We start from the raw sequence: 19,675 nt of genomic DNA, 5'->3' as shown, positions 1-19,675 counted from the left end.
AATATCGGCGTACTCACCCACTTAACGTTAAGAATTCGGATAAGTGTTATGTTTTATAGGCGCGTCACTCCGATCATTTTAACGGACAATAAAAGAGATAATTATTCGACAATGAACATTCGGGATCGTTATTTCTTACGCATAAATCATAAATAATTACCTGTGTTTCAAAAATAAGATTTTTATTGGTATTGCATATTTCTACAAATAACAATAAAATATTTATCATGCTAGGAGTATTTAACGTAAGAATATAAAAAGTATACAAGAATTATTGTTGATCAATTCATTTTTTGTATAAAGTTATATTTTAGCTGCCTGGCAAGTTCATTGGAAAGAAAGAAGCAACAGTATCACGTAATTCCGAGTTCTTCGAAGATGACACTAGAGACGTTGCGTCTTCGGAGTGCCTTTGTACGGCAGGGTCGCAATCTGCAAGCAAGGAACTCTTGCTCCAAGAGATCGGATAAGAAGAAGAAACAAATCCGCTACCTTTGGGTATGAGAAAACGTGCGACGGCCGACGCGGTGTGTCTATCCCAGTAAGCCGTCTAGGAATGCGTCCTTCTCGCTTAGTCTCCTATTCTATTTCAATCAAGTCTCTATCTTTCTCTCTCTCTCTCTCTCTCTCTCTCTCTCTCTCTCTCTCTCTCTCTCTCTCTTTACCTTCTTTGTTTCCTTTTCCCTCTTTTTCTTCCTTTCTGGTTGCTCGCTGTCCAAGTCCAACACGACATTTGAGAAGCCTTCATCAGACCCCAATATTCAGGGCATATCATTTCGCCTGCCACCCTGTCGGCGGTAGATCAAATCAATCTCGATCGCGACGCGTTGCTCGACCCTTTTCCAACTTCTTGAGACGCCCGCGTTAATATTATACCGCGTGAGGTAATATTACTCATAGTATAATGAGCTCTCTCAGCTACCAAATCGGCTCAACTATACGGCTGCATTTCTAACAGGCTATGCTATAGTAGAATATAGCTCAGTATACCTAGAAACGATGAAACTAAAAAGAATTAAAAAATATACATTATACACAACAGCCAGATAATTTTTTATATATTCCACAGCGAAAAATAATTGCGGATGTTATCTAGTTCGTTGAATTCTTTAATCAACAACAATGGGTAATCAACACAATGCTAATTATTTTTTTGCGTTATTTATTTCAACAATGCGTCAGGAAAAAAGTTTAAACGTTCGCCAATATAAGCGCGCGACCGTGAGTGCAGATTTTCGAAGCTTGACGCGCATCGCTCAACATCTAGGCATCTAGGCATCATAGGCGCACGCATTTCTGCCGATGCACCTAAATCCGAGACAAATTGTGTCGGCAAACACAGGCATTGTTCGCGAAGAAAAAACCGCCGGAGCGTGTTTACGTCACGCCGCCCATTCTGAAAAGTAATCTACACCGTATTGTCGCGCCGGCGGTGTGCGCGCGCCCGGCCATCCACGAAAGACTTAGTGCCCTCCCTCCGCCCCTTTTCGCTCTTTAGTACGGGCTTTATAGTCCCCGCGATATTCACAAGGACGCCGGCCGCGGCACGATCTGTCACGGGCATCGAGACTCGCGGTCGGATGATCGCGCGTAAGCGCGTTATTCGCAGCGGCCTTTCAGACCTCGGCGGTATCGTTGCCTCTTACTCGAGGGGTTGGCACTCCGCGCGAGGGGTGGGGTAAGTCCCATCACGTCGGCACCGGTCGCCATCACCGTCGGGATTATCTTCGGGTCCTGGTACCACGCTGCTCTGCGGCTCTTCTTCTTCCCTTACCTGATCGCACTCTCTGAGAACTTAAGCGCTAAATTGTTACTCGAAGTAGCGAGACGAGACCGACAGAATGGAATTCACACGCATCCTACATTTTTGTGCCTAAATGCGACCCCGTTCGGTTTACAATTCAGTTTGTTTAGTAGAAATGTTTCACGAACAAGCATTTTTCCGCAGGGATTATTCGGTTATAAAGATATTGAGATGTACAAAGATTTATTTCGAGAGTTGCAGAACTGCAAGTTTCGACGAAAGTTCTGCAGAAAAAGTTATGGGCTTTCGTCAACATATATTCCAACTGCAAAAGGCTGAGCTTGCGAAAGCTCTCTCGTTTATGTTTCGTTTTTGTAAAGTCAGTAATAAACGAAAATATAATCCGACTTCGGGTTTATGCGATTCTTTTTATGAACTGCTTGATATTTTATGTGAGATACTTTTTAAATATCTTTTTAAAGTTTCTATAAGCTATAATTATATACGTAATGTAAAAAATTTACTATTCATTAATTCCTTTAGATTGTGTTTTATTAAAAGTTATTTTAGATATATATTGAATCGAGTCGGACATAATCTTAAATACATTTCTACGCTTTAGATTCACAGCTAAACTGCCAGAATTAAGAAAATACAATGAATACAATGACTAAAGCAAAAGAAGGACAAAGGTGGAGACACGCGCGGCTTGCTGGCCGTTTCTATCCCGTTGCAGCTGTGAAACGCGTACCATCGGCTTTGGTATCCACGATACCTAATTTTTAAGAGTATGTCCGGAAGGCGGGAGGGGGGCAAAGGAACCACCTGGAACCCCCGGATCAAGGGAGTGGAGAGACTATTCGGATGCGCCGATCCGTGCAACGAGCCGCCGCGAAATAAGGGATGCTCTCTCTCCTCCACCCTCCACCCTGTCCCCGGCCACCGACGGTTTTCGACAGTGCCGTAACGCGGTACCTCCGTCGCGTACCGGGGCCCTCGACCACCGCTTTTTGCGACCGGCGCTCTGTATACGCGCTCTATATACCATGTAACTAATACCGATGCTGTGTTTGGGGCAACCCTCGCCCGAAGGGTACGCCGAGACTTGAGCACGAGCATACTTACCGCATGTTGCCATAATGAGTCGCGGGGTAGAATGCGCGGAAGAGGGAGAGATATAGGGTGGGTTCGGGTCCCCTCTCCCGCTCCTGTTCTCTTTTCATTCAATGCCGCAAAGAGCGGCCGATGCCTTCAAAGGAAGATTAAAGTGCCGCGATCCTTGGCAGTTTGTTTATCGGCCAGCTTTCTCTTTCTTGCTCTGCCCGCGTTATCCTTTTTTTTTCTTCCTTCGTCTTCTGCTTCTCTTCTTTCATCCTTCATGCCTTCTTCTACGTGTACGCGCCGGATTCACCACGACGTATTATGAACCAATGGAATCGAAGAGCGCTTTTTTTCGCAGACAGAATTTTTTGTTTCAATTAAACGCGATGATATAATATTGTTATTTTGTGATCGAAGTCATCACTTGAAGAATTGTTATCTTATTGTCCGGATCATTTTCATTTCAAGCATTATCATTCAAAGCATTACTTTATTTAAAATATTACTTTTCGATCTTCATTTTTCTTCTTTTTCTCTTTTTTTTGGACGATGATCAATTTCTATCTTCTTTCTTCTATTGAAAAATTTTAATTTTTATCAATCACGTTATATATCACATATACAAATGCGCAGCTTTTCACGATGCACGCTGCTGATCTTTCGTCCCCGCTTTAAAATCATTGACGGCAATCCAATTTGTCAGTGCAATGTACATTTTCTGTAGCGTTGCTCGATAACTGTAAAAGTTACCCATCCCGCCGCTCAAAAAGCGCACGTAAAATCACCTCTGGACTCCGCAGTACGCAGTATACGCGCTGGATGTACAAGGGTTCAATCGCGGTTTTGCGAGGGGTTGGAAAGTCGGCACACGGAGGGACGCGGCACAGGGGATGTTTCGGAGAGTAGGGCGTACATACACCGGCGGAGGGAAAACATGGTGGCCAACTGGTTGCGGCATTCATCAGAGGCGGTGCTCCGCGTACCTTTTGAGATCTCGTCTTTTTTATCGTTCTCCGTGTACACGCGTACATCGGCACGAAGGGGAACGGCAGAAAAGAGCGAGAGCAAAAGAGAGAGAGAGAAAGAGAGAGGTAGAGTAGGGGGGCGACTGGCTCTATGAGAAAAACTCTCCATTGAGACTATCGACGAGAAAGGAGCCGCCTCCGTGTCGGCTCCCTTTGCGCGATCCGCTTCGATCCTACGAGGAATCATCGGGAGGTATTTACACCTTCTTTACGCCGGAGAACCGCACGCAGCGCATTATCGCCGGGCTCTGCTTAATCATGCGTGGCGCGCGCGCCCTGCCATTTACAAAGCCGCACGTACGTAATTGTAAACGTCGTCACAAAGAAAGCGCGCGCTTTTCTCTCCGCAGCCACGTTTCGTAAGATGGTCTCTCGCGTAAATATAAAATATCTTTGAAGTCGCATAAAAAAGATATAACACATTAATAATAACCGGAAAACCGCGTAATTGTAGCGCATATTCCGTGTCCCGCTTTTAGCATTAATTGCGATCGTTTTTAACCGGCGATAATGTCGAACGTGATTTTCCAGCATTTAGAATTTTCATCGAGGATCTTTTTTTTTTTTTTTAATAGTCGATAGCATCGTGAGATAATATTTTTCCCAGGGAAATGATACATTCCCGTGAATTGTCCGTTGTCCGGCCGAGAGACGCGAAAGTTAGCAGATAGAACGCGAGAAAAAGCGGAGATATGGCGCTTGCGTTGCGTTACGGCGAACGGCCCGAAGGGAGAATGGAAACAGGCGAACCGCGCGGCGCGGCGTGGATCAGAAGCGTGTGGCGAATCTCCCTCTCGGATGTTTCCAATTACGTTTACGTCTCTCAGTCTCTGCTGCGTCTCTCTCTCTCTCTCTTTCTCTCTCGCGCGCTCCATCCCCCTCGTACCGGTGTCTGATTACACCGCGATGTCGGGCAACGCATTCGCCGCAAAAGAGATGCACTTGCTGCCGCACCCGCGTCGTCCTTCGTCGCCGGGCGCCGAAGCCTGAAATCAGAGAATAATAAAATTCACCTAACGCCGTTTACGGCGGGATACGGGCGCCCCCGGACGCGCTTCCGCGTAGCGAGGCGCAGCTCGCAGAAAAGGGCAAATGCGAGGAGTAATCCGATACGTTACGGCGCAAGTTTCGCGAGGGTAACTATACGTGCTTCGACAAAGTTGGCCCTTTAAAGAGTGCCGATATATCGAGACGCGCTTTATACTCCTTTTCGTGCACATGTGGGACACGAATAGTCAATGGATACTGCTGGCATATTCAAATGCCCTGCTTATTCGCTTCCGTTTTAGAGGAAATGTTGCTGAATATGTGCAATTTACATGCATGTATTGTAGTTTATATATCCTCAATATATATACATTTTTTTTTTAAATGATGAGTGCAGCAGAAGCCGATATCGCATTTATATAGCAAATCGCTCGATTGCTACCCTCCCCGTTGTTATTATACGTACATGGCTAAATCAATTACTCGCAAATTGTAATTATTATTCTCCGCGGCGCGGCGGCGTATCTTTGTCCCGCGTTATTTTTTTTTTGTTCCGATAATCACATTGCGCCGGTCTCTTTTTGTCGCGGAACGAGACATTTAAAGCCCGCGAGCGCATAATCCATTGTTCACACGGATAATTTTATTAATGTACGTTAATCCGCGTGTTCCATGCGTTCAAATGCCCGTATTGCAGTTCGTTAACTTAATGGCGATTATCAGGATGAAATACAACTCGTAAATGCGCGAGGCGCAATCCGGATAAGCCGAAAGGCAATAAAGAGGAATTGCAAATGCTTCGGATGAAAATGCTGCCAACAATGCGGCCCCGATAGTATTCTATTCGTGTTAAACGTTCGAATAACACCGTTGCGCATGAAATCGGTTCGATTAAAAATACCACTAAGCGTCGGGTTGTTTTGCGGAATATTCGATATACAATAATAGGTCGAACTATAAGCGAAGCGTATACAAGTTTGCGAACGATACTGCGAAAAATCTATAATGCGAAAGAGATATATGGCGCGAGTAACCGGTACGATGTTCCAATAAGAAAACCTATGTAGCTATTGATTAATTTAGTTCTGCGCCGAGATAATTAATCCGAAATGTCAACGTATCGCGGACAAGCGCGGCATATGGGATTCGTCGCGTTTCGACGTCGACTTGATAAATCCAATTGTACGCGTCTGCTAAAGCCGAAAGGTACACGAAAGCCGAAAGACGCGCTACCGAACTTGGACAGCAACTTGCTGCCGCGTGTTTCACGGCTATCAGCCGAGAGCGCTGCCTAGCTGGAGGGCAATATTAGCGCGGAGGCCGCAGCGCATAAAGACGTTATTATCCTGACGGCTCTCGTTCGCTCGCCGCATTCACTCGCCGAATGCGGCACCGCCGTTTGTGAAACTCCGCGAGGCGGCTCGGAAAGAGAGCGTGTATCAGCGTCGAAGAGATATCTCGAGAAATTCCGCTTCCCGCTGAAACGTAATGTATTTATCTTGTAAACGGTGCGAATCAAGTTTTCAAGTATAACGAATTTAAGCAAAATATTGGTACAAGCGGATAAGCTAATTCGGCGGTAGCAAAGCTAAGAATCTTCGCAACTTGTGTCTTCGGGATTTGGCTTGCGCCTGCAGTTTCAAAATAAAAACAGACGCGCGAGGAGGCAAGATTGACCAACGAATAAGAAGGGGAATCATCCTCGCCGGAGAGTTTGGTCATTTTTCTCTAATGATCTCATTTCTTCCGCGTTAATCTGACAATCTGCCAATCGTCCGCTTATTTCAATGCCTGCACTTTGCAATTTTGTAACTTTTCGCCAAATCGACTCTATTATCATCTTCTGTTAACTGTAATCCTCTCCCTTTCGAATGTTACGAAGACCATTCACAAGTCTCATCAAATTTTCGTCAAACAATCCGCGTGCGTCGACGTGTTCGGCGTGTTCGTCGATTTTTGTTTTCTAAGCACGTCTGGCCGATTAATTGCGTATCGATCGGATGCACATATTTAGTGCCGATAGCGAGAGATCATTTGTACTTTGTGGATACTTAGATCCCTCTTGACACTCCTTGTGTACATACTCGCGATGAAGTCACGCGAATGTTCGCTTTAATCGAACATTCATTACTTGATACGATACACCGAAGTCTAGCCGGTTTTACAAATGAATTGACTTCAAGTTTTATTCTCGCCATATGTCATTATGCGGAAAAAGAAGAAATCCACGAAGATATATTTCGAGTCTTTTTTTTTTAAGTAGAAAACAATTGCGCATTAAAAGAAAAAATATTTTGTATACGATTTCTAATTCTGTTATTATACGACAATTATGTCAAGCCGACACAGTTTTCTATTTTTCACTCGCACATTATACTAATGGCAGGGAACAGCGTGGAACAAATCGTATTGTAAAATCAATTTCTCATCGTACAATACCGCTAACGCGAAGTTATGATTGGTGCGAATAATTGACAGGCATATATGCGCTTTTCAAATATAAAAATAATTGGCAGCCGACGAGTTTTTCGCGGGCGACGGACTTCATACGCTGCGACGAATGATCGAAATAATTTACGCGTCCGTGTCGGCTGCATTGCATCCGCGCAACTTTCTCGACGGCTCACATTGTATCTATACGTTGCGTTTTTTTTTGCCGCGTTATTTCTCCCGAGCGCGTCGTTAATCGCGCCGATTGCCGGCACCAGCGAGAAAGAGGCTAGGTACGCAGGTAATTGGCGCTTAATTGAACCCACCTGTTCCATCCGGCCGGGCAAAGGAATCTCGACTCTCTTATACGCTATTTATTTTAAGCGAAGGGGTTGGCCTCTCGATTACTTAGCACTTGTGTCAATTCCCTTAACGACGAATTACGGATTTCATAAAGATGTTTCTCTTTTAATCCCTTATAAAAATCGTTCTGCGCCAAAAATGCGTTTAAATTTGATAAATTCTATTTATCAAAAATGCGTTTAATTTTATAAATTCCATTAATCAAAACTGGACCGTCAAAATGGATTCCATTTATCTTAATATATGTGCTTCATTTTTATTGTATAACCATAATCAGAGCGAAGCATTTCTTCCATATAATCCTTTTAATTCCTGCAACTTTATCTTTTATAAATGTTTCAACTGCAAACTATAATTTTTACAGTACTGTAAATTGCACCATAAACACCACAAAATAAGTTATAAAGGAAACACCATCTTTTTTTTAGCGTCAGCAACCATCAGCAAACGTCATTTGTCAGATACATATTTCGAAAATGCATTCGCTCTAATTCCACGTTAATACGCCGTTTCGTGTGACTTGCCTTGTATGCGAAGTAATCGCTTTAAAACGCTCGCTAATTCTCAAAGAAAGAGCAAACGCCGGTTTTTATTCGCGGCCGCCATTATCTCTCATTAGAGTGGGCTCTTTTAGCGGAATCCCGTGGCGTCGTCCCTCTTACGTCAACCCGCGCTCATGTGTGCTGGGCCGAGAAAACGTGAAAGATAAAATAAAGGCAGGGGGGAGGGGATTCGAGAAAAGGGGTGCGACAAAGAAGGGTTGGACAAAATGTACCGACACGCTACTCGCGCATGTATGCGATTGCGCATGCAGACGGACTCGAGGAAAAAAATCAAATAAAATAAAATTGATGGGTTGTCGAAGGTAGATAAATCAAAAGGTGCTACGACGGTCGTGATGGACACTGCGTGTGAAAGCGACGTCGGGATGTCAAACTCTACGTCCATCCGTGTCGGACCGTTCTCGTCCGCCGTGCGAACTACTAAGTACGCATAAAGAAAATTACGCGTAACCGATAAATTAAGGTAGGCGTCTCGCTACGTGCTAGTCATGTGACTGTTTGTAGGTTTTCACGTTCAGAAATATATTTCAGACAATTTTTGCTAAGGGAAAATTAATTTTATGACGTATGGTGTAAAATTTCATACGTGACAAAGTATGTTACTTTTTCCAAATTATGTGATGTTTCTCATTTGACTCCGTTTTGATCAGCTGATCATGCGAGTCGTCGAGAAAGGTTACAAGTGAGGTTACATCTCCTTTTCGATTGAATTTTGACAATTACTGAGAAAGGGTTTCAAAACGCATGACAGGGGTGTCAATCACTATCTACGTCGGCTAAGAAAGACGAGCCTCATAACCTGCAACTACAGTGATTAGCCAGCGGCGTTGCCAAGTCTTCCCAACTTCACCTCGACCAAAAAATGTCTGCTCGATTACCGCATTTTCACTAAAATAAACTAAAAAATTAGCAGCGAAATTTCCGGTAAACTATATATTTTATGGTTGCATCGGATTCTTCGAAATCGAATGTACAAAAACAATGTTTTTTTCTCACTTCATCTAATCGAAAAATGCGAAAATATGTGATTGAAACCGTGATAGAGCCTTCTTTTTCGTGCCGTCTGTATATGAAGTAATGCAAACGTTGTGATTTTCGAGATCGATTTTCTAGAGTGTAAATAGTCGGTAAGGAGCCATAGAAAAAATTGACTGCAAAGCTGATCATATAATTTGATATAAAATCCAAAATCGAAAACTTTATCTAATACATGCCCTGACGAGACAACTATACCTTAAAACCTATATCCTATATTATCTTATAACGCTAAAGAAGTGAAGGGACGAAGATTGACACTATGAAGATAGAAAAACTGATTTCACACGTAAATCTTAACTAAAAAGGCCAGTAACAATTAATCATTCGTTTAATAACTCACATTAGAGTGAGTAGAGAATGATGCACAATTAGAGAACCAGCAAAAAAATAAACTTTTATTAGATATAATAAACGACATTCTCAAAATAAGGACTATAAAGTAAACTACGATACAGTAAACTATGCGCCGATCAATATGTTTTAATTACTTAGGACTGATTAATGAATTACAAGGATACTTTGGGGTCTAATTAGCGCTCTCTAGTTCTTATTAAAAAACTTGAAGAATTATGCTTCACGTTACTGTCGCGTTATGAAGAATTATTCTGAGGGAAGAAAAGTGGAGAAGGACTACTGAATTGAAGGCGCGGAAAGAGAGAAAATCCACGCGAGACTCAACCAGTGTCGCAATTTAGCATTTTTTTCACACACTCACGCGTCACGCGTGCACACAGTGACAAACTTACCTCGGCGACGTGAAAAGATCCGCGGGGAGCAGCTCGGCGGCGGGCAGAGACAGGGAAAGAGACGAGTCTCGTTGAACGACGACGGGCGAACGACGACGACGACGGCGTCGGCGACGGCGTTGCGTGCGAGAGTGGCGTCGCGACGCCGGGCGTCGGCGTGGATCTCGCACGCGCGCCGTGCCTTCCGCGTCGCGCGCCGAAAACAATGGCGTCGTCGGGGTTCTCCGTTCCGAACGGGGCACGGAACACCGCCCACGGCAAGCGCCGCCCCCGTCCGGCAACAGCGATCGGTGCGGCGAGGCCGCGAAAGCCTTCTTCGGGGCGCCGCGCGGAGTTGCGCGATGCCGCGCCGCGCGGCACAATTGCGGTTTATCCCCACCGTCGACGGTCGGCGAGCGCGACGGGCCACCGCCACGCCATCGCCGGCATGGCTCCACCCAGATACACGCTATGCCGCACTGATGGTCCTGGCCGAGAAGCCTCGTCAGGGACAACGTTGCCCGGAGGCAAGGCAACTGCCTGGTCGACTCCGCTCGCGCCGGCCGAAGGAGTGAGCAAGAGCGAGAACGGGGGGAGAAAAGAATGTGGAACGGAGACGGCGTGAGAGGAGCGACAGGGGAGAGCAGGGGGCAACGCCAACCGAAGGGAGATGGTGTATACGTTGTGTAGGGAACGCGCTTAGGGGTGGGGGCACGCCAAAATCGTGCGCCAGGGATCTCCGCATGCGGGAAGGCAGACTCTGGTGGTCAATCGGGCGCCGCGCACCGTAGCAGCGACGCGTCACTGCACCCCTGTTTTGGGAGTCGGGCACGTGCTTCTTTCCTCTCCACCGACGCCGCGCGTTCAACTGCATTCCGGTTGCTCGCAGGCAGAGCTCATCCGCAGCCAGCCAGGCGCGATAAACGCCGATAAACCGCGAGAAGCCGCGCATCCACGCCCGTGCCGAGAGACACCGCTGTGAGAGACACCGCACAGCTCCTCCTGGATATTCTTGCCTCCTTTGTAACGCGGTGTACGGCGTATTGATAACGTCGTTCGCGCCCTCGTCGCAACCTGACAGATAATCTCGCGAGCATTCCTGACGCTGACCCCGGTCTTTCGTCATCCGAGGATCCGTGTCCCGGTCTCGGATCCGTCGACATCAACGCGGTATATCGCGCTTAAACCGAAGAAAGTTGACAGCGCATCAATCGGCGTTAAATCAATTGCCAAATAGTGCGTGGATTCCCCGAGGTGGCGAGGTTCGATGTACTCTCGTTAAACTGTGCGATTATATTTAATTATACAGTGTGTCAGTGAGATCGCGGCAGTTGAGTCGCGGCGCACTCACTCGTCGGCAGCTGATTTCTTGAGGTTCCTCAACCGCGGGCGAACTGAGGAGCGTGTGGAGGCTCCGATCAACGGAAGCCGCGCCAAGAAAGTGCTGTGAACGGAGCAACGCCGTCGCGGATTGTGCTTTCAGCTGGTGGCTGGATCCGGCCTGACCACGGCCATTCTCGACACGGTACGTTCGCATTCAGTTTCGCGATGAAAAGACGATTCGCCCAACGGGACGTCTGACACATTTATTCGACACTACGAGCTCGAGAATCTCTCGCTTACAAACACGAGCCCTTTCTAAACACATGTAAAGCATTAAGAATAAAGCTACAACAGCTCACGTTACTGCTAAGTCACTGTTTAGTTTGGAGTTTAGAACTACTAGAGTTTAGAGGGCTCTTTAAAGCTTAAGTTTATATTTAGTTAACTAATCATTGTGTTTACTCCGAAAAATCGCGAGGGATTAGTTAGTATATTGCCTGTTGTGATATTTTCATAATATACCGTAGTGTTTGTGTTATTATCGTAGAGAGGAGAACTTTCACAATACTTTTCGCCTAAATTGTATATTTCTGTTTCTAATGAATGAATTGTATTCTTTTCTCATTTTCGGAACAATACAAATGATGCGAATGGCCTTTCATTCTTGATATTTAATAATTGATCAGTATGATAACAATATTTTTTTAAGAAAAAGAATTAAACTATTATTAATTTCAAAAAATGTATAATGTTTTGAGAGTATTTAAGAACATACTGAATTTAATAAATTATGTATTCTTGCAATTAGAATACGTTTCTGATGAAGAATTATTAATTTTCATGCAATATATTTTGTGAGTTTAAGCAAAGCTGTCGTCGGTTTAAGCATTTCATTCTAATTTATCAGATTACGAGATTCTCCTCCCTTTTATCTAATAAGAGCAGAAATATCTCATCTGGAACTGACAGAGAAGCGAATTTTCTCTGCGAGAATTATCTTTTATTATCTATAGAAAACTGTAATAAACCGAAATAGATGTAATAACTTGGACAGGCAGAGCACGGCGGGCGAAGGTTAGCTACAAATTGCGCGTGGCACAATGGCGTTGTTAACGCTCGAGTACCTCATTATGATCGCGAAAAAAGCTGTCGATCACAAGCGGAATGCGTCGGGCTTGTTTAACGAAAGTGCGCGAAGCATTACCGCGACGCCTTTTATTGCAACTTCGATTCTCTAATGCGCAACAGATATCCTATTCACGTTTTAGTCTCGTTCTATTTGATAGACGAGAAAGGCTCTCAGTGGACTATCTTTTCCATAATTGTGATTACATTCCACACTTTTATTGTATAACTAAATATTCGCAGTTAGATAGATGTTACTATTTTACTTAAGTTTCAATATTATAGTTTTAATATTTATTCTGTTTCGTGCGCTCGTAATTATTAATATTCCAATTTCAACGAGATAGATAAAGAGAAATATTAAGAAGTACATTGTGTATATTGCAACGTTCTTATTATTGTCTCGTTCGTGAGCAGAAAAGGACATTATGAAAGACACGCTAAATTACTTTTCATCAAAAATGCTTTTATATAGTTGCAGGAATCATATTTTACAATGTTTGAACTTCTCTGTACCGTTTCAGCTTGCATGTTTATTCGAGAAGCATACGAGATAGTTGCCATTATTTTTAGACGAAGGGAGAGAAACGAACGCGCTTCGCTCATTGAAAGTGATACAATCTCGGAAAATAACAGATGTCTCCTCGAGTGCTTAACAAAGAAAGCGTACCTCGGAGATTTCGTGAAAAGCCCTTTGTCGTGCCTGAAGCGTCGGCGGTGAACGGGAAAAAAAGGACAGGGCGGAGAAAAATCTTAGACTCAATTATTTACTAATTCCGCGTCCCTTCTCTTGTGGATATTCTGTTAAATTGATTCACGTTTTGTGTTTTGCGCAAGCCTTGTCTAATCAATTAAATTTGAAACAATAAAATATCGTTCAATATAAATTAGCTTCGCAGTAAGTATAGTCTCGCTCTGAGGCCACAGAATAATTGAAGTTTCAAATTTACGCGGAAAAAAAATCAAATTATATTGTTTAATACGCGCATGGAAATCTGATTCAAGCGGTGTTACTCGTCGGAGCACGACAGGAGTGTGCCGGGAAATTAAAAACGATTAACTCGCGTATCCGATTCGAATTAGCGCGACGTAGCGAGTACGCGCTCGCAGTTTACCGCCGGTGTCCTAATTGGCGCAAATTAATGCATCGCGCTTAAACTTCCGCCTTTCGCGCTCGACGGGATGCAGGTCGCCTGTGAGATATTCCGCTTTTGTGCGCCGAGAAGGTATAGCGCGCGGAGTCGCATCGTTTCAACGAGACTAAACGCAGCTCGTTCCTCAGATCCCCGTCGCGTTCTGCACGCCGCGCCGCCTCGGTTGTCCGGATAGCTCTGAGGCAGTTTTCGTTGGTATTTCATTCCACGCTCTGCTACCTGAAAATCCTCAAGTGCTCGCGTAAAGTACTCTACCATTTCCATGTCTCTCGAGCTTTTTATTCATTGAGTCGCGCAATTATTATAATCGCGATCAATCGTCGTTGCCGGCAGAAAATTTCGTCAATGTAAAAGAACTAAAATAATTTTGTTGCTACAACGTTTACACGCGGTATCATTAAACGCGATGCTCGTGCGAGAAATATTAATCAAAGCTTGCGCGAAGTCCACTTAAATAAATTATTTAATATCGTATAAAATAAATATAGTTTGCAGGGCGTATTCGCATTCGTCCGCGAAATACTTATGCAAATCTATCTGTTTTCATTCTACCGCTTAAGTGACGTAGATCGCCACCGCGGGGAAACGTACGTTTCTGTAATGTCAAGAGTTGCAGCAGGACATTAAGTATCAACGACTAAATTATTTATCCCTCTGCCAGTCGCGCGAAATCGCGTTTTGACAGTGTAGATCCAATCGAGATCTCGGTATAGGTGGAGAGTATAATACGGAGCTCTCTCTTTCTCTCTCTCTCACATATACTCTCTCTCATGCTATCGCTTGGAGAAGCAGGGTCTCGGGAGTGAGTCGCGACGAGACGCGGAATGATCTCGCGGTCGACCACGTTTAACGACCCTTGGCTCGCCGCTTTACAGCTTGCACTTTTCGATCCGGCCGGGCGCGCGGGTATTGATGTCCCCCGCTTTGCCGTCGGCCGTCGTGACGTTACCGCGACCGGGCTTGAAAGGAGCTAATGATCTACGAGTCTCGCCGAATGACAATTAACGCTCGTCCCGACGCACGCCGGCGTGCGATGATTAACCGCGATGAGATGAGGGGTACGCCGGAATGCGCATAGACGCGCTGCGCTCGCGGCAGCTTCGCGCGCACACGTCGGATTTCTCGATCGTCAGGATCGAAAAGGCGTTACGGCAGGTGTTCGATATAGTGCGACGGTGATTAGATGATTTCTCGTCTTGCATACTGATTTCGACGATTTCATTCTGAAAATAACTCTATCGGTTGATTTATTTGCCACGCACACGTTAATTATTTTTGTTTATGAAGAATGTCGTTCCATAATTATCGTGAATAAGCTTTGATAAATAGAAGATAGGGATATATATCGTTAGGAACGATGCTCATTTTTTATGTACATATATAATCTTCCGCGGTTTGTGCAGTTTTAAAAATAGAATAACCACTGATAAAAGAATAATGCTTTATTTCAAAGTCAACGTATAGTCTCAGAAAGTAATAACACTGTTGCGTTTACGAATACAGTGATTTATTGTCACAGAATATGAAATATTATGCAACGTATATCATCAATATCTAAAATTTATTCACGCGCTTATTGAATCACTTCTGTAACAACATCGCAAATTCGAACAACGGAAATCGCGTTTTCGGAAAGAAATTGGATTAAAATTCAATTTTCGATTTCACAATTTTTAAATTATAACGATCTTAATTGCATCAATTTTATAATAACGCAACGCAAACTTTCCTCGCGGCTTTCCTTCGCGTTATATGCATATAATTTTCGATTCGTTGTTGTGGCGCACAAAGTAATACGAACAAATTTATGCGGGACGTAATCAGCCTTGGAAAAATTCGGAAATTTACCACCGACACGGCAATGTTTATTATTTGCCCGGGCGTTATTTATTTTTTGGCGCACTTTGAAATTTGCTTTTGGCGAACCAGTTTCGACGGCGCCAATATTTGCCGCGCTTCGCGGGCGATAATCCCCCGAATTATGTTCTTTGAAGCCGCGTTATTTACGCGCTGTGCAGCGCATCGTGTCGCGTCGGCATCGCATCGCGCGACGCGCCGCGTCGCATCAGCACTGCGGAAAGGTATAAGGATCAATTGAATTTTCGTAAATTGCCGTGAATTTATAAAATTATTGTGAACGTATGTATTAAAATTATTTCGGCCGTTGCGCGCCAGCGTTCGTTGTTAATCGTTAACGCACCGGCTCGCCGTTCGCCGTCGGCTACGCGACCCGCCGTCGTTGGCTGAGTTTTTTTTTCATTTTTTGGCGTAACGCCTTTTTTCTCGCGTATCGCCAAGCAAAAATTTCGCAATGTGATTAAGAACGACGCGAAATTGTAAATCGAAATGCTCTCGCGTTTGTTAATAATCCATGCTCCCGATACGTTACATCGTTATGCCCGAAATTGGTTTTTGATCGCGCTCCGCACTAAATAATCATCGCGCAGCGATATATTCCCCGTGAGAGTTACGGCATTATCGGCGATATTATCCAGGCTCCGATAATATGGTATCCGCGTTATAACATGTTATACGAATTTTAACGTGTTTTCGATCAACATGTCGTTTTTGGGAAAACGATGGTGGATTTTTTCTAATTTTTTTTGTTCTAAGTAAAGCGCAGAGAGAGAGAGAGAAAGAGGGAGGGAAGAAAACGAGTTATTAGTACTTCCTCTTTTCTCTTAAAATTTGATCTTTTAGAAGATATTACCTGTGAAGATGTTACCTGTGGGTACAATCATAAGGATATTATTCTAATAGGAATAAGACTGCGTTTACTTTTCGAGAAAGTTAAAAGAGCAAAAACTTTTGTAAGAAAGGTTCTACAAAAAGCATTAATGCATATTGAACAGGTTTATTGACATAAGTACACCGCTTATCAGACGTATCTTCATTTTTGTCATATCAAGTAGCACAAGTGCATATTTATTCTAAAGTAAATACGTATTATTCAATCAATACTCTTTCGCTTCGATGTACGATGTTTTTCCTCTCTCTTTCCGAGCGGATTAGGCGCAAAAGCGTCTAATTAACAATAAGAGCCGATTGCAGCGGGAGAAACCTAAACCGAGCCATTTCGAATGATTTTAGCACTGTGTTAGCGTGGCCGGAGGTGGCGGCGGTGGAGACGGCGGCGGCGGCGGCAGCGGCGGCGGAGGCGGCAGTGGCACGCTCGGCGGCGGTCGGCTGAGCCTGCACCTTCGTCCTTGCGGAGGTAGCGGTGGCGGCGGCATCGCCGAAAGTGACAGCGCTCCGGAATACCCGCCGAGCGCTGCGGCAGCGCGGAGCAGGGAGGCGGCGGCGGCGGCGCTGCACGCGGCAAGGACCCTGTTGGGCGCGGGGGTGGCTAACCCTTGCTCGCCCACCCCCGAGCCGCCCTTTTGGAAGATGCCGCATAAAGGTCGGTCGAATCAATTTATTTTAATTTGCTCGCGAACGAGCGCGAGAAAACGAGGTGTTTGATGGCGATTGACCGGGAATAGTATTGACACGGCTGGTAGTCGGTAATCGACAAACAAATAGTCGATTTTCTAAATTCGGTCAGCAAATGAGCTTTGCCGGCAGCAACTCTTGTCAGTGGATGGAGTCCATTTGTGAGACCCATAGTTGATTTGTTCTGCGAGAAAACATTATCGATTGCCGAACACTTTTTGTTTAAGCGAGTGAGATAAACAAGGAAAACTTATGGCACTAGGAATTACAAGGGTGATGTAAGAATAATTTTTTAATCTTAATCAAAGAAGTAACAACCCCCCCAGTGAAGCATGCGAAATAAGATAAACAGATAAATGAGCAAATTTTTATGAAATTTGATCCACTTATTAATATTGCGCCGAGCTGAATGACGCATGACAAAGAAAAATTTGATTCTTTTTATGAATTCCCAGACTGTCGTGCGTCTTCGCAAGATCTTCAATTCTAGCGGCTTCTTACGAAGCAATCCGACTGTCATTTGGCAAGTTAAATAGAGTAAGAAGCGATTGCAGTAATCAATCTAAGTTCATTAACTCACAAGTATGCGCATCTTGCAGACCTAATTAAGTAGCTAAGAATCAATCGCATTAACTCTAACTCTAAGAGAACTCTTAGATAATATAAGATTTCTCTATATATAAAAACATATCTTACAGAAAATTTCAAGAATTACACATCATTTAACAAATATTAAAGGTACTAATGTCCTTAAATATGATGTTAAGTTTGATGTTCACAGTTTTCATACGATCTCAAGTATCAGAATAAAGTATTTTAGTAATTAATGTTAAAGGGCGACAACAAACCAATTAGTACATGACTTTGATGTTTGTTTTTGCGGCGGGTAGCGCATATTGTGTTATTGCCGCGTCGTACTATCATTCGCGGGACGATACTCGAGCAGGTAGATATATACTTGAACGCGAGTTGCTCCGTGTGTGTTCATCGTATTACCCTTCACATTACCCTTAATCTAATGGCGACAAGGAAGTCGTAACATACGCGGATCAAAGTTTTCTTAAGGTAGATGGTTTCGATAAGTTCGCAGCCCTTCCAGCGAACTCGTGATGAGTTATACGAGAGAAGAGACGAGTAAATACGCGTCCGCTTATGAGCTTAGGTGAGCTCGCGGTTACCCCCGGGGGTTAGTTGGTAACTTGACACGCCTTTGGTCGGCTTCTGTCGGGCCAGCGGCCCCTTCGTCAGCGACTCCGGCGCGGCGAAGGGTGGAGGCCCTCTTGCACCTCGAGAGATTCGTCCTCGCGACCCCCAAACGCGCGCACCACACCCGGCAACAATCGGTTAGGCTGGCACGAATCTCCCTTCCTTCGTACCCCCCGACAATAAGCGCGGGGGTCGCTTACACCGCCAATTTGTCTCGACGCAACGTAATCTTTCTCCGGTCGAGGAGTTACCCACACTTCGCTCGAGAACGCGGAGACGCGGGATCGCGTTACGCGACTATGGCCCACGCGAGATCATAATGGGACTTGTAGGAGGGTAAGTGCTTCCCCCCTCCCCCCGCTTTCTCTTCCTATAATGCCTTCTCCTCGCATTCGTGTATAGCTTCAGAGGCGGACAATGATCGCGTGGCACGAGCGCGCCCCTCTTTCATTCGTCCAACCACCAGTCTGCCTCCTCTCGCATTCTCTCTTTTTCTCCTACGCAATATATATATATATATATATATATATATATATATCAGGGAAAGAGAGAAAGAGAGAGAGAGAGAGAGAGAGAGAGAGAGAGAACGCGCGCGTTTCCTCTTACTTCGGTTCTCCATAAAAACCCCGGTAGCTATTGGAATCAAACGGCCGATTCAAGAGCGCTTTATTTCGTTCTCGTTGCTACACGAGATTTGTTAATGGTTATGGGCCCCGCGCGTTGGTTACGGGCTCTGGGATCGAATCTCACGCGTGCCAGGGCACAGCGAGAGGCTGCGGAGATTACCTGCCTCCGCTGCTTCCAAGGGGGTAATAAATGTCGGCGGCGCGGGATTATCCCCGCGACCAATCAATAGAGACCACGGCTCCGCAATACGTCCGCGAGGCACGCCGATAACTTTTGCCCGTATAGGTATAGGTATATGTAGAGGAACTTCGAACACGCCAGTTCTGCTCTCTGATCTGCGGCACATTCTGGTGGAAGATATACGGTATACGAAACGTTCCGTTAATTTAAAAATAATTGCACGCGAATTCTGGGACACACTTTGTGTACGAAAAACTATTGATCAATCATTAAATCTTAAAGATTCATTAAAGGTCATTAATTAAGCAATTAACTCTTTTGCAAGACATTCACGACATTTTTAACTCGCGATTGGAGAACGATGAAGCCAACTAGTTCACGAATGCGAAAGGCTTAAAAGTAATGTGTGACGGATTACATACGAACGACAGGCCAGTAATTGTACTTCGATGCATGATATTAAGGATTGCTGTCGCCTTTGCTCGTGTTACGACAATAGCTCCTTTCGCAATGCGCGTTTATCGAGCTGGGATTTCACGGTCCGTTATCCCGTTTACCGGGCGCAAAACTTATTTAACCGTTGCGCAAACGGGCGTCAAGATTATCGCGTTATCTCGCGTATTCCCGCGTGAGGCATCTTTGTTATCTGGTG

General features: G+C 44.7%; 1 protein-coding gene and 1 long non-coding RNA gene across 3 annotated transcripts in view; one reads left to right on the top strand and one right to left on the bottom strand.

The window, feature by feature from the left end:
- Positions 1-167: 167 nt before the first annotated feature.
- Positions 168-10,416, bottom strand: LOC143904592 (uncharacterized). Its single transcript, XR_013258976.1, has 2 exons — positions 9,998-10,416; positions 168-4,856 (listed from the first exon to the last, which is right to left on the bottom strand). It is a non-coding gene; the product is annotated as an uncharacterized LOC143904592 (long non-coding RNA).
- A 334-nt stretch (positions 10,417-10,750) lies between these two features.
- Positions 10,751-19,675, top strand: part of Toy (paired box 6 protein twin of eyeless) — a 35,137-nt gene continuing 26,212 nt past the window's right edge. Inside the window, exons 1-2 of one of the 2 annotated variants that reach the window (XM_077419393.1) lie at positions 10,751-11,501; positions 16,669-16,978. In XM_077419393.1, the coding sequence (XP_077275519.1) occupies positions 16,966-16,978 (13 nt within the window). In that variant the 5' untranslated portion in view covers positions 10,751-11,501; positions 16,669-16,965. The remainder of the gene's footprint in view (positions 11,502-16,668; positions 16,979-19,675) is intronic. The other variant, XM_077419392.1, reaches the window with a different exon arrangement.

This window comes from Temnothorax americanus, unplaced genomic scaffold (genome assembly GCF_048541705.1).
Source record: "Temnothorax americanus isolate GAGA-0224 unplaced genomic scaffold, ASM4854170v1 Scaffold54, whole genome shotgun sequence".
NCBI lineage: Eukaryota > Metazoa > Arthropoda > Insecta > Hymenoptera > Formicidae > Temnothorax > Temnothorax americanus.
The sequence above is the reverse complement of the archived record's forward strand: the minus strand, read 5'-3'. Positions and strand labels throughout refer to the sequence as shown.